This window comes from Pleurodeles waltl, chromosome 4_2 (assembly GCF_031143425.1).
Source record: "Pleurodeles waltl isolate 20211129_DDA chromosome 4_2, aPleWal1.hap1.20221129, whole genome shotgun sequence".
NCBI classification, from domain to species: domain Eukaryota; kingdom Metazoa; phylum Chordata; class Amphibia; order Caudata; family Salamandridae; genus Pleurodeles; species Pleurodeles waltl.
In genome coordinates this window covers 828,724,996-828,740,149 of record NC_090443.1, presented here as the reverse complement: position 1 = coordinate 828,740,149, position 15,154 = coordinate 828,724,996, and the positions used below count along the sequence as shown (strand labels likewise).

General features: G+C 48.8%; 1 protein-coding gene across 4 annotated transcripts in view; it reads right to left on the bottom strand.

The window, feature by feature from the left end:
* Nucleotides 1-15,154, bottom strand: part of KANK4 (KN motif and ankyrin repeat domains 4) — a 594,294-nt gene that overhangs the window by 62,228 nt on the left and 516,912 nt on the right. For all 4 annotated transcript variants that reach the window (XM_069232543.1, XM_069232544.1, XM_069232542.1 and 1 more), the window contains one exon: nucleotides 14,247-14,456. In XM_069232543.1, coding sequence (XP_069088644.1) covers nucleotides 14,247-14,456 — 210 coding nt within the window. The remainder of the gene's footprint in view (nucleotides 1-14,246; nucleotides 14,457-15,154) is intronic.

Genomic DNA, 15,154 nt, shown 5'->3' with positions numbered 1-15,154 from the left:
TTCCACAGGCAAGATAGAATCAATCCCTCAGTAAATTTGCGTAGGCAGGGACCCTGTACCAGCAATAAAAGCAGGCAACTGTGCAGCATTATTTGATAACTATTGTTCATCGTCCTACAGATAATAACAGATTAAAACTGTTCTAACATACTGAACAGGTTCAGCAAGTTTATAAGTGGTAAGGACCCTCGTTCAATGCCGATACACTACAAGACACAGCTCACCATAGCGCTTACGATGATGTCCCACAATACTGGTACAAAAGATAGATACAACATAAAGTAAGCATAACATTCACTTCTAATACCCACTAAACATTACCCTTGTTCAAGGCACAGCGAGCACTGCAAAAAGGCTGATGCTTGGCAGAAGGGTGGGTGAGTTTGTGGAACTCTGTCCTTCTGGATTGAGGTAAAGATCCAAATCGTCTGTATTTACTGGAAGTGATCCCCAAGAGACCTACATAATTATTTGGCCAATTCCCTGGAAGGAGATGCAAATATCTGATGTAGTGAAGCAACCTCGAGACATATGCCTGCCCATAATCCATAAAGTAAGTATATCACAATGTATAAGCCATCATTCTCACTAGACCTTATCCTGGACTCAGACACAAAAGCAAATTGCACTTGAATTGGGATTTCACATGGTAAGAAAATACTCAGAGGCTCAGCAGACCCTCCTCGGACACATTTACATGGTAAATTCTTGTGATATTTATGTAGGGACAATATTTTGAGTTTTGCAGCTTTAAACGCAGGAAAATGTGATATAACTGTATCATGCCCCGCTCTGAGCTGCTCAGTTAAGATCGGAGTGGTTGGTAATACCGCATCAGCGAAAAGCTAAATCCTACTGTATCAGTATTTTTGTGAGCGATATGACCTCCCCTCCCCCGCGGCCCCCACCGCTGGTTCACCCCCATAATAAGGAATGAGGGCGTTAGTATTGCTATGCCGCACCACTGAGTACAGGTCTCAACCGAGAGTTGGCCAATGGGGTCCTGGGGGGGAGGAGGAACGAGGAGTTCCCCTCCCCGGGGTTATTGGGAAGGGTGGTACGGCCCGCGATGTGGTTTGGTGCCAGGGGTGTCAGTTTAGGGTGGGTGGGGGTTCATATATAGGTGGACATTTTATGCTAACGGCCACCATTTTGTAGAAGGTGACCCGGTGGCCGGAGCAATTTTGAGCAGGGCGTCAATTTTGCGTCAATTTTGTAGTGGCGTTTTTGGTCGAGTGCAAAAAAAATAAAAATAAGCAAAGGAAAAGGTTAGGTAGATTGCGTGAGGACACGTACGGTTTTGGTTTAAACTATAATCGCCCTCCCAAAATCGCAGGCGGCACGGTGTTGAGCGCGCGGTACCTGGGAATGGCTGAACACAAAGTTCGGGAAGGGCTGGCTCTCCTTGAGCAGGCTGGGCGCATGGATATCGTGCAGCCGGAGGCGTTGGGGCCACTGCGCTCGGCGCGCAGAGCATCTGCTGGAGTTGCGGCCGCGGTTATGGCGTGGTCGCCTATGCGGGCCACCAGAATGCTGTCGCAGGTGAGGAAGGGTGGGCGGGGCAAGGTGGGCTGGGGAGGAAGGGTCCGTCCTTGGCGCGGGAGGTGCGCGTAAGGTGGTGCCGGTGGGGGCAGGCCCAAAAGGGAACCCCCGCCGACCTGAGGTTTACCGCGGTAGGAGTGAGGTGGGGCGGGGGGGGTGGGATCTGCGCTGGGTGCGGCCTGCGCGAGGGGCCCAATGGGCAGAAGGGGGGGGAACAGCCGGCGCAGCTCCGACGGCGGAGGAGCGGTGCGGCAGCACCACACAGGAGGTGTGGAACAGGGTGGGGTTTACCCGACAAGGATTGGGGGGCCCTTACGGGGCGCGGGGACCGGGGTGGATATTTCTAAGAGGGATTTTCATGTGCCAGACCAAAAAGGCATGTTCGGGCAGCCTGCATGCAGGGAAGTGGTGTCAGATAGAGGGGGACAGGCACAAGAGACTGACCCCGAGGTGCCAGTATCGAACAAATGGCCCACCATTTTCCAGTGGAGTGGGAGTGAGGAGGAGGAAGACGGTGGGATAATGGGGGATTGGGGCAGGACGAGGCCCCTTTAACTAGCTTTAATATTAAGGTGCCAAGGCGAGTTTATGGGTCCAGGGCAGTGGGGCGCGGGGGAGGTACGTGGGAAGTCCAGGTTGAACAGGAGGAGGCAGGGGGAGATAGGGGGTCGTCAGAAGGGGTGTACGAGGAGACAATTTTACAGCCTGGCACATCGGACCTTTTTTGGCAGGAGGTCTTGGATTTCGACGAGGAGGAGCCAGGCGAGCAGTTTGCGGCTCGGGAACCCTGGTGGGAAGAGAAGGCGGGGCCCGGGGCGGCCTGCCAGATGGCAACAACAGGAGTGCGGAGGGGACGGTGCACGGCTGCAGACGCTTCCATTGAGCGGTGTGGTAGTACGTGTTTTGCGCCCACTGGCGCCGCCGCTCAAGGGGAGCAGCGTCAGGGCCCATCAGGTATACAGAGAGTGGTTTCTGGTGGCTGTGCTGTTTGTGGTGGCTGTGGCAGGGATGATGGGATTGTGCAGGAATCTTTGGGAGCAGAGGGGTCAGAAGGGAGTAGTGTTGAGGAAGGGGAGTTGGTGGAAGGCAGTGACGAGCAAGAGTGGTGGGAGTGCAGTAGGGACGGGGGGTCGCTAATGATGTGTTTAAGTCATTGCAGGGCGGTAAGCAGTTGCAAGCGCGGTCTGCTGGACAGGGGAGAGGTGGACCCCGTGTGGACAAACGGACTGTTCAGGAGCGTCCCCCGTTGTTGTCTCCAGGTAAGGGATTGGCAAGCTCGGTGGTTTCGGTTGCGACCGAGGCGACAGAGGATGAGGTGCATTTGTCAAAGGGCGTGTATGGGCAGGATGCAGGAGTGGCAACTGAGAGTGGGGAAGTCATTAGCGGTCAGGGGAGGGGACTATGGTGGTTTCCAAGACAGACGGTCAGTCGGGTGGCGACAGTCTAAAGACGACACAGGTGACGGTTTCCACAAAAGGGGAAAAGCCTGTCATAAAAGGGTGAAGCTGCCCTACATGGGCACCTCAAAACCGTTGGAGGCTCATTTGATGCAGTCGACAAAAGAAAACATTTGGAAGGGTGAGTATGTGGACGTTTTGAAGTTGCTACATAGGGAGGTCCGCACGAAGGAGGGCTCAAAAGAGGAGAAATGGGAGCTATCCAAGAGCCCCAAGGTACCTGTCAATATTGAAAATTGGACAGCAGCCTTTTTGTTTTTTGCGAGTGTATATTGCGAGCGTTTCCCAGACCGGGCCGTGGCGTTATTTAAGTACATGGACATCATACGCAAGGCCCACCTCAACTATGGGGGTTATGCCTGTCGAAAGTATGATGAGGAGTTTAGGGCTTGTATGGCGGCGGATCCGGAGGTACAGTGGGGAGAGATAGATTCTGATTTATGGCAGCACACCATGGGTCCGGCAAAGTTCGGTAAGACTGTTTTCAGCGCCAGCGGTTTGCCTATCATTTATCGGCCCTTCCGTGAGCGCCCCACCCAGGGGGTGAGGACAGGAGGCACTGGCTCTGCTAGCTCCAACTCTGCCACTACGGGACGATCCGGCGCGTGTTGGGATTACAACAAGTGAATATGTTCCCGCGAATACTTTAAATTTCAGCACAAGTGCTCTAAGTGTGCTGGCAGGCACCTCCTCATACATTGCTCGGGACAACAAGGTGCTTCAACATCGGGAGAGACACACGGACAGGCAGTTGGAGGGGAGCAGTCAATTGGCTACGGGGGCAGGGATGGACAGAGACAGAAACAACGTGTTACGGGCAAAGGCACTTACTCCGGTTGAGGTGGACAGACTAGCTTTCTGGCTAACGGGATATGACAAACCGGGCGACACTGACTTGCTGATACGGGGTATCCGATATGGGTTTCGATACGCGGGTCCACGGGTGCGGAGAACCTGCGGTCGGTGCACGGTAAAGAGGAGATGGTGAGTCAGAAGTTGGAGAACGAAATGCAAGAAGGTCGCATGACTGGCCCTTTTTCGGATTGGCCGATGCAGAATCTCATTGTGTCTCCGATTGGTGTAGTGCCAAAGAAGGAGCAGGGGCAATTTCGATTGATTCTCCATCTGTCGTGGCCGGCGGGGTCGTCGGTCAATGATTTCATTCCAGATGTTGTGGCAAAAGTGTCCTACTCGTCAGTGGACGTGGCCATTGACATGGTTGAGCAGCTGGGGCAAGGAGCATTGATGGCAAAGACAGACATTAAGTCAGCTTTTCATTTGCTGCCCGTACACCCGGATGATTTTGAGCTGCTGGGGATCCAATTTCAAGGGACCTGGTACGTGGACAAGGCGCTGCATATGGGCTGCTCTAGCTCCTTGTGTGCTTTTTGAGTGCTTTAGCACCGCTTTACAATGGATATTCATGCAGAGAACGGGACACAGGCAGGTGACGCATTATTTGGAAGATTTTTTCTTTGCGGCTCCGGTCGGCAGCTCGCATTGTGCGGCGATGCTGCAACAGTTTGAGGAGATTATGGGAGACCTTGGTGTGCCCTTGGCTCCTGAAAAGACAGTGAGGCCATGTACGGGGCTGTCATTTTTGGGCATTGAACTGGATACGGTGGGGGGCATAGCGTGCCTGCCTGAAGAAAAGAAGATTGATATGATGCAGAGAATTCATGACGTTGCAAAAAAGTAAGGTCACAGTACGCGATATTCAGGTGCTCCTGGGGCACTTAAATGTCACATGCCGTGTGGTGAGAGCGGGGAGGACTTTTTGTAGGAGGTTGGCTTTGGCGCTGTCAGCACAGTCACTTCCCCATCATCATGTGCGGTTGAAAGTGGGTGTGCGTGAGGATTTGCGGATGTGGAGCACCTTTTTGGCCACATTTGATGGCATTTCTTTGAAAGCTTGGCAGGACTGCGCATGGGATATACAGATTTTCTCGGATGCAGCAGGGGCAGCAGGTTTTGGGATATACTGGGAAGGGCGATGGTGCACAGAGGAATGGCCGCCTGCATGGAAGAATGGTGGCCGCAGTATAGCTTTTTTGGAACTGTTTCCATTAGTAGTTGCGGTATGCCTGTGGGGCAGCACACTACGGCACAAACATGTTCTGTTTCGGGTGGATAACATGGCGGTGGTGCAGTTGGTGAATCAGCAGTCGGCACGTGACACGCAAGTGCTACAGTTATTGCGGGTTTTTGTCCTACGATGCTTACAGAATGACATTTTCTTTAGGGCGCGTCATGTTCCTGGGGTGAACAATGACATAGCTGATGCTTTGTCTCATTCTCAGTGAGAGCGGTTCCATGGGTTAGTCACAGGCGCGGACCTGCGCAGGATGGATATGCCCAGGGAACTTTGGAGACTAGGTGTGAGAGGATGAATCATTAGCGCCATACACCAGACGGGCGTATGCGAAGGCTTGGGAGGAGTTTGTAGGATACGGGGCGCGGAGACGGGTAAGACAGGAGGACATGGTGGAGGATGTGGTGCAGTTCATTATGACTCTGATTGAAAAAGGTCAGTCCAGGGTTACTATTGCAGGCAAGTTGGCGTCGCTGGGATTTGTGGGTAAGCTTTTTTGGGGCTACCCACCGTCAGCAGGGGAACTGGGGCACAGGATTCTGGAAGGGTGGGCAAAGGAAAAGGGACAAGGGGATCGCATTAGGTGGCCAGTGTTGTTGGACTTGTTAAAGAGGCGGTTAGCTGTCATGCGATTAATTTGTTTTAATGCAGGGGAAGTTTTACTTTTCCGTACGTTGATGGCATGGTTGTTTTGTGGGGCTCTGCGGGTATCTGAATTATTGGGTTTGGCAGGGAACCCGGGTGCCCAGTGGCACGATGTGCACATTAATGGCAAAGGTGTGGCGGTGAGGATATGGAGTTCGAAGACTGACCAAAAGGGGGTAGGGGCAGTGGTTTATCTTTGCCAATACCCAGATATGACGATTTGTCCATGGGTTTTGGGTCGTCAGTTGAAGAAGGCAGTCGGGGTTGGGAGGGGGGGCATAGTTTTTCGTCACAGTGATGGGAGCAGAGTTACGGGCCCCCCAGTTGCTGGCAGTTATGCGCAAGGGATGGGGCACCTTGGGATTAGATGCGGCGCAGTTTGGCACTCATTCGTTTCGGATTGGGGTCGCTACGGAAGCTGGGAGAAAAGGTTGGGGTAGGGAGGAGTTGATGTCCCTGGGGAGATGGAGATCGGATTGCTTTAAGCGATATGTGAGGGGGAGGGAGTTTTGGGTTTAACAGGCTATTTTGGAGTACCCGGATTAAGTATATTGGGTATTCATTTTCTTTTCTTTTGCAGGTGTGGTGCGGGGTCTGGAGGCGACGTACATTGCCATTTGGCTGGTCGGACATTCCCTCATAAAATGGGCGCAGCGGCAGGCCCGGAGGACTGTTATTGGGGAGAATTTAGGTTTTGACCCAGTTCGTTACCATTTGTTTGGAGAAGGGTTTGACATTCTTGGAGCACACGGACTTGCGCTTTGAAGATGCAGATTTTTTTTAGAGACAACGGCGTGCACCTATCGTTCATGGGGATGGAGCTTTATCTTCTGCAGCTCAAGGAGGGCCTGAAGGCACTGCTGAGGGAAGTCTAGTTTTTTGGGGGGGGCAGGAAAAGTCGAGGGGCCTTTTTCTGGTGGCGGTGAGAGTTGCATGGCTGGTAATGAAACTTGTGCGGAGGACGGAGATGACAGGGCGATTCAAGTTTATGGGGGGGGGAGCTTTAGGTAGTGACGGGCAGGCAGGGAGCTTGACATTAGCGGTAGGATCAGAAGAAGCGGTTAGGAAAGGAAATTAGGTAGGCGAGAGTGGTTAAGGGGAAGGCAGGATGAGATTATAGGGGAGGGGGGAAGGAAATTGGATAGGTGATTCCATGTCTAGTGAGGCTTTAGTTTTGTGAGGCACAGGCCAAGGTGGTTTTAGGTAGGTGCACCTGTTCCATTAAAGCGGCCTTTTTCACACAACAAACAAGTCGTGGTGCTGTGTCACTCCTTCCCAATAACAAGAAACCATGTCTGTCTAATGTGTGTGCAATTTTAATATTTACTTTTTTAGAGGAATCGCTTTAAGAGTCAGCAGGCACTCTCTCGCCCTGTCAGGCAAGCTGCCTGCATCACAATGATGAGCCCCGAGAGAACTGAGCATTGCATTCGTGTGGCGGCTGCTTCTGCCTGAGAGAGTCACTCAGGGTTGTCTGGCTCTACTTCTTCAGAACACGAAGGAAATAGACATTCGCAGTGACAATTTTGCCTGCGCACGCTACGTACTTTGTATTCAGGGGTTGACAAGAGCCGGATAAAGGCACAAGTGTAGAGCTAGGCTGTTTGTGAAGGATGCCAAAAATTGTCGTTTATGCAGAATAAACATGTACATGTCAAGTGGAATATGTAAATACACGCACAGTACATAAATAACTACAAAAATAAATCAGACGTACATGTTTACAAGCATATAGATATTTTTAAATTTACCAATAATATTATTTCATTGTACAATACTTGCCGTCATAACAAATATTTTAACTTTCAGTCCATTTAAATTCATCACCAACATTGTCTTTTCAATAACTTTAAAAATTAATTACTAAAGTGTAAGGCTTGTGCTGTCTCCACGACATTGCTCATATTGGTATATTTTCTATTTAATTATCATATTCCTGTAGGCTGAGCCCTCCATATTTTTCGTGTCTACTTAAGATTGCTACAGCATTCCAAATCCGGGGCACTGGTACCAGACAATAATGGGCGTTTTCATTGCAATGGATTTATCACCCGTGCATCACGAGCCATCATCTGCTCCGTAATTTGTAGATTTCAACAAAAGTATCAAGTTACTCCACAGTGTGCCACATGTGGTGACGTGCAGTGGCAGACCCTTTGAAAAAGTTGCACTTATTTTTCAGTTGCTGATTTCTGACTTCCTTTGTTAAATGTATACTTCGGAGGCGAACCCCTTTGCCAGACAGAATTAAATAGTGTTAAAATGACAATATAGCAACATAATACTGCCTTAGAATCTACTGCCTAAGGACACATAATTAGCCTTTTTTGCTTCTTAATTTGATCACTGTCCAGTGGCGGCTGCTGCCAGGAAGGGCTGAGGAGAGGAGAGCTTGGTGGGGGTGGGGGGTCGGGGAGGGGTGGGTGAGGCAATAAGCATTAAAAAAACCATAATTTACCTGCCACATCAGTGTTCTGCACCCGTAGCCTCGGTGCTTCTGTGCTCGCTCCCCTCCCCTCACAATCCAGATGCTTCTTTTACACTGTTACCCAGAATGACAGAAGTGCTGGCATTGGCCTGAGCGGGCTTAAGTGCTGCTCAGTTAGGGAGTAGGTGCTTGATCTTGGTGCAACACAGCTCGGGTGGAAAGTTCTAAGAGCGTGTGTCTGTTTGGCCGGCCAAACTCGGCCAGCCAACCCGACATGCACAACTTAGAATGCAGCTATCACTCCTCCTCCCTGCTGACTCAGAGGATGCTGGCCCCTCCCTGCCCTGAACTTGGCGGACTAACTAAGCTGAAAATAAAAAGATAATAAAATACTTTTATTAGCATTTTATTTTTCTGCTGCCTTTCAGCAGTGGGGCGACGCTCCTCTGCCAGCGCTGAGGGCCCACTCCTGCTCCTGTTTTATAATTTGGTCCTCCACTGCAGCGGGATTGCAGAAGCTGTGACCAAGGTAAAGCATTTGTAATATACGTTGAGTATGTAGATTGTTTAAATTGGAATATTAGTTCAGCACAACAAATGCAGTTGATGTATTCCTGAGTGTCTAATGGTTTTAAAATGTAAACAGCTTGTACGGGAAGACTATTTTTAACCTCAGTGCATGAATGAACAGGGCTGGACGCGTCTTTAAATCCCACGGGCACCTCACTGGTGGACTGGAGCCCTTGGAGACGGTTTTGAAAGCCCAGGGCCACTCTTGGTGCCTCTGTTATTTGCCACAGTTCATTGAGGTTAATTGCAGCGGGCACAGGGAGGAGTCAAGAGAAAGAGATGGAAGGAGGCAGAGAGGAAGTAGGAAGATAGAGAGAGAGTGATCAGAGAGATAGGAAGGATGGATGGAAAGAAAGCGAGAGAGAGCAAGAAAACGAAGGGAGGGGGGCTGGTTTAAGCATTTTTGCCAGGCCCGCCTATGGTTCCTCATCCCAGCCCTGTGGATGAAGTTTATGTGAGTCATGAAGCATATGTAAGGCCCCTCAGCATTTAAGCATGCCTAATAATTTCGAACTGGTACCTATAGGCGTCAAGTATGAACTCATCCTCTCTTCAAAGTTACAGCAAATGTTTCCCTGATGAGAAGTGTTCTCAGCAGCCCCGCTGATTATTTTTCCATTGGCTCATCACGCTGTCTTGAAGAACAGAAGGAGCAGAGAGAGATGCTCGTCTCATACAGCGACGGCGCGCGTTTCTCTGCCGCCTCCAGTGCTCATTTAAATCTCACCTTGAATGTCTCCTTGTAAATTAATTGACTGAGTAATTACACACCGTTGTGCACAGAGCCAGCCCGTGCATTGTGGCTTGAGGTGACTGTCTGGTGCGGCGGGCTAATGGTGGCTAAAACAAAATGACTAATGACTAAAGAGATCAAGTCCCATTCAGAAAATGGAAACCAAATGGTTGTCGAAAGGAACACATTTTTCCAAGAAATAGCATATGGAGACGAGTAAAACTTGTGTATGAGCATCGCATAGACTGTGATCTAATTAAACATCTGTTTAACAGTCTAGGGCTCCACCATGGTACTCAACATAAGGGGCTTATTCTAAAAAGAATTACACGCAAGTGCAAATGGTATTCGCACCTGTTTTTGGCACTCCGACGGCACTCTGGTATTACAGAAGGGATGATAGACACTTGCATTGCACTCTGTAATATGGATCCGAGCATCACACATTTTCACCAGTGACGCCAAGGTCCTCACTTACATGGGACATAATCCCATGCTTCTCTGCCATACTACAGAAGTAGATGCATGGGCCTCCAAGCTGTCAGTAGAAGTACTAACTATTCAAAGTACAATACCTTTCAAGGTGGTCCATTTGAGGGGGCCTGTGGTCCCAGGGACCCCTACCTATCTCCATTCAGGTGGGTAGATCCTTGTCCTCTCCCCAAAGTGCGTCCTGTCCCTCTGACAGACCAGCAGTTGCACACCCTTGGTAGGACTTCCAATGCTGTATTTTCCTCAGCGAAGACACCAGGCTACACCTGACTTTGGGACTGCTTTTTTTACGCAGACTACATATATCTGTACCAGATGCACCTAGCTGTAGCACGCCAAGCACGTATACATATCGGCGGGCATTCTGACCGCGGCGGTCGGTGGTCGCCGCCCGCCAAGCGGTTCCCGCCGAAAGACCGCTCCGCGGTCAAAAGACCGCGGCGGCCATTCTGGCTTTCCCGCTGGGCCGGCGGACGACCGCCAGAAGACCGCCGGCCGGCCCAGCGGGAAAGCCCCTTCAACAATGAAGCCGGCTCGGAATGGAGCCAGCGGAGTTGCAGGGGTGCGACGGGTGCAGTGGCACCCGTCGCGATTTTCACTGTCTGCAAAGCAGACAGTGAAAATCTTTGTGGGGCCCTGTTAGGGGGCCCCTGCACTGCCCATGCCAGTGGCATGGGCAGTGCAGGGGCCCCCAGGGGCCCCACGGCACCCGTTCCCGCCATCCTGGTTCTGGCGGTGGACACCGCCAGAAACAGGCTGGCGGGAAGGCGGTCCAAGCAGCGCCGCCATGGCGGATACCCTGGGCCAGCGGGAAACTGCCGGGAAACCGGCGGGAAACCGCCGGCTCCCCTTTTCTGACCGCGGCTTTACCGCCGCGGTCAGAATCGCCCAGGAAGCACCGCCAGCCTGTTGGCGGTGCTTCCGCCGCCCTCCGCCATGGCGGTCATGGACCGCCAGGGTCAGAATGACCCCCATAGTGTGCTACTTTACATAGTGTGACTCCTAGCAAAAAGGAATACAAAAAGCAGTACGGTTACAACAAACCTACATTTCAAAAGTATTTGTAAATCTGGATGTGTGCTGATTTAGGAATATCAGGAATTACAATACTTCCCAGAGCCCTCCTGGAAACATAAGACAGTTGCAGGAATCTGAGCGTACTCCTGAAAGGCTTTTGTGAATTCCCTTCTCCATTGAGGCAAAGGAATTTGCATGTGTGCAGTTAAACCTATGCAAGGAATTAAACATAATGTACAACTGCACCTGTGGAAATGGGTCTACGTGTTATTTAATGTCAATGGTGAATTTATATTTGCCCCGAAGAAGAAACACTTTCTTTTGCGCACCCGCTGCTCTTGTGGGTGTTCCTTTATCATTCTTAGCATAAAAAGGAATTTATTTAGGCTCTTGTCAAGAGTAAATCTCTGACACAAACCAGTCATTGTTCCTAAACTAGCTGATTGCTAGTTCAGGATGGAATATGTGTGCAGTCTTGGTTTGCAGTAAACCTCTAACCTTAGCTAGCAATCAGTGGCTGACTAAAATCAATTTTGAATTGCTTATGATTTTCTAGAAAATCATATGCATCTACCCACTTAGGGACTTATTCAGAGATTTTCAGACAGGATACTACGTCAAAACATGGAGGCTATCCTGTCCTCTGTATTACAAGTGCATTATAGCCTATGGCACGTGTAGTACAGTGTATGGAATATTGTAAGCTTTTTGACAGGATCTACCATACACCACACTCAATTAGGCCCTTAGAAAGCCAGGGTTCTGTCCTCTCAGAGATCTACACATACGTACACAGGAAGACTGCCCAACAGGATCTTCCAGGTTGCACGTTCTCCCATTCGCTGCATTACATTAGCAGGCCCCTATAGATTCCAAGCACCTATGCTTCTTGTATTGGGATGGGGCATGCCTGCTCTTTTCAGCAGCACTGAAATACTTTCACAAACAGAGTACCACTTTCCAGAAGGAAGTATGTAATCTGCCACAATGAACTGATGATGGTTTAATTTTATGCAATAACCTGTCCTTGTCACCGTGTGACACAAAGACCCTACAGGGTCTCCAGCTTTGCTCATGCCTAGATTAGTTGCTATCATCTGTCTGTCTGAGGCCAGTGTCAGTAGAGTTACTATGTCTGTCACACCTTTTCTGCAGAGAGCTCTGATTTCACATTTGCCAATTGATTTGTAAATATTGCCTACGTCGTACACTATGAGTAGTTGCTCTCGCAATTAAACATGCAGTGGCAGAAGAAGGCAGATGTGCTGAGTTCATACAGTGTATTTAATTGTGTATTTTTGTGTATTATTATTATTGAATTACAAAAGCAGAAACGTTCTTGGAGACCCCTGACTTGCTATTGAGATTCACTGGGGTCCACAGAAGACAAAAGGTTAAGAACCTCTGCTCCAGATCATCCCTTCAACACAATGACTGTAAATTGCTGTTTGGATCACCAATTTAAGAGTCACTTTAGACATCAGTGTATGCTGTTTGTCGGATTACCCATAGCTGTTCTCACCAGGAAACTGTACTAACTTTTATGAAAAAATGGGAAATGTCCTCTGCCATCTAAGCTCAATCACTCACCACCCAGATCCTTCCAGCTGCTACAAAACAGATAGGGGGAGCATTCGGAAGAAGAAGGGTGACCAAGTGGTTCAGTAAGCATACCAGCATCCTGCATCACACACAATGTGTCATAAATATCTACCACCCTGTTCCTTTCCATGGACCATAACTAAGGCTATGTTCAGGCAGAGGTGAAGCTACACTGCCTAGACAGGTTGTTGATATATTTACCACTTTTATTTACTGGGATACCCAAACTTTAAGCAGTGGCTACATGAACAAGCATTTACAATGCAACGGGTCTCATGTTTGCTCATGTTAGAGCTGATCGCGTTGTAAACTCCTAACCCGACTTTTTACCTATCGGGCAAAAGTGCATTTATGTACATAACCCGAAAAAGTGAAATTAACTATGTAAAGCGCACGACTTCTGCCAAGCGAGATCGCGCTCGTAAATTAGAGAAAAAGAAGTCCACGAGCCCGATGGAAAACAGCGAGCCTCGCATGTTTTCTGTACTTGGTCTCTGCGCTCGAGTAGGGCTAGCCACCGGAAAAGGCATGACGTATGCGTGCCTTGGACTAATGAAAGCAAGCAGATTTTATTAGGCAAGCCCACGAACCAATAAAAAACACTGACGTGAAGTTGACAGGGCTCCGAGCCCTTTTCTAAATACAAAAGCGTCTCGCTGCGGTACGCATGCGCGAGCGCATGCAACGCAGGCTCGACTTTAAAAAGGGACACAGATCCTTCCTGCACCCTTTTGCTATACAGTGCATACACAACTGGGTGCACACATTTGCATTGTTTTGGATGTTGCTTGTTACTACAGTCTTTCTGTGCAATCGAATCCTAACTAACAGGTGTCATTGCTAACCAAATCACTGATACTCATTTTACAAACCTCAGAAAGATGGAAAGCTGAATTAACCAAAACCCTGTGACATTTAGGCTGTTCACGAATTCCTATTGGATGAACATCAACACATAGAGTATCAACTGGTAACATAGATAAATGAGCCCCGAAACCCTTTGCAGAAATCTGTGGTTATCTACCAGGTATCCACTTACAATACTAGGGGTTTGTTGTGTATGGTGCAGGGCTCTCTTTATAATCTGCAGGTCACAGATTTGACCCATAGTAAAGAGCTAAGTGGTGTCAAGGGACTCCATGTATCAGAGGCAGGTCAACAATATAATCCCGGTAAACGCAGTTGGGTTTGCTCCCACTACAAAAACCTACCTGTAATATGAAAGGCATATATCTGAGGGTGATATTATGAGTGTATGTAAATTAGGTAGCAACTAACGCCTATTTTAGCCACAAAGAAACAGTACATGTTTCATTATGTATTGCATATATGGTCTTTGTTGGTAAACGTGTTCTCCTAGTTGTACAATACATGCCACATATTGTGGAAGTCTGTATTGTTCTTGCCTAACCTGAAAGGGGATGCATCATGTCTTTCAGCAGTTTGTGCTGTCTCTTGTCCTAGCTATATTTTAATTCACTTTTATGTGCAAAAAGCTCCTGTCATTTCTGGAAGCTTGGAGATATACCTCTGGTTGCAACTTAATCGACTTGTGAAGTGAGAAAGAGCATATTGTGGAAGAGGTATCAACTCACTCCAGTCTCTTGGATAACGCATACCTGCAATTGCTTATTTCCAATGTGGTGCATAGAATGTACTTATATTTACCTCTCCGGGGGGCACTCTGTTGTTGAATCTTGCAATTCGTATTGGATATGGTCCAAGGCCTTTCTGCATTTTGTCATTTCAGTTGCAGCTTGCAAATGTTTACTTGCAGCTTCCACATATTTTTCTTCGGAACGATCACATGTTCTTTCTGTGTCACTGTCCGGGCATCCTTCCGATGAGCTGCCTTCCTCACTTGATGTGGTCTCATACCTGAGAAGATCATAATATGCAGATTATTAATGGTTTCATCTTTTTTATGAGCATATCATTTCCTTAGGGCACAGGCTGTTTGGGCCTGATGATAACCACACCAGATTTTCTGCCCTTCTGGCTATGTACTACAATTCCAAGTGGTGCATCTCGAATGCGAAAATTATTCAAATGTGCATATGGCTCAAATTTGCATATACAATTATAGAAATGTTTGATGGGAAATATTCTGCAAATGGCCAAAGGCAAATCAATTGTATACGTAAGGCTTTGAAAAACATGTTCTGCTGATTTTAGACATACCAATAGACCAAGGGCTGAGTTACACATGCTGTTCCTGGGGAGCAGGTGCGAAATGGGTGATTGTGCCTGTTTTTTTGCGCCCGAGGGAACTTTGGTATTATAGAAGGGGCCACAGGCACCTGTTTGGTCCCTTCTGTAATATTGATCAGTCCATGTCTGCACTGTCGACTGCACCTGCAGGTGGGAGCAGTTACACACGCCACAGACGGGTGCTGCGCCCCTCTGTGGGGGATCCTTGTCCCCTCTTGAACCTGAGGATTCCAGTAAAAGAGGGAAAGGCAGTTTTTCACTGATCCACTGTCTCCAGCGCAGGCAAATATTATCAAGACATACCGAGTTAACAACAGCTCGCCCAATGTGCAATTTAGTACCAGGGCCAATATTAATGCACTTTT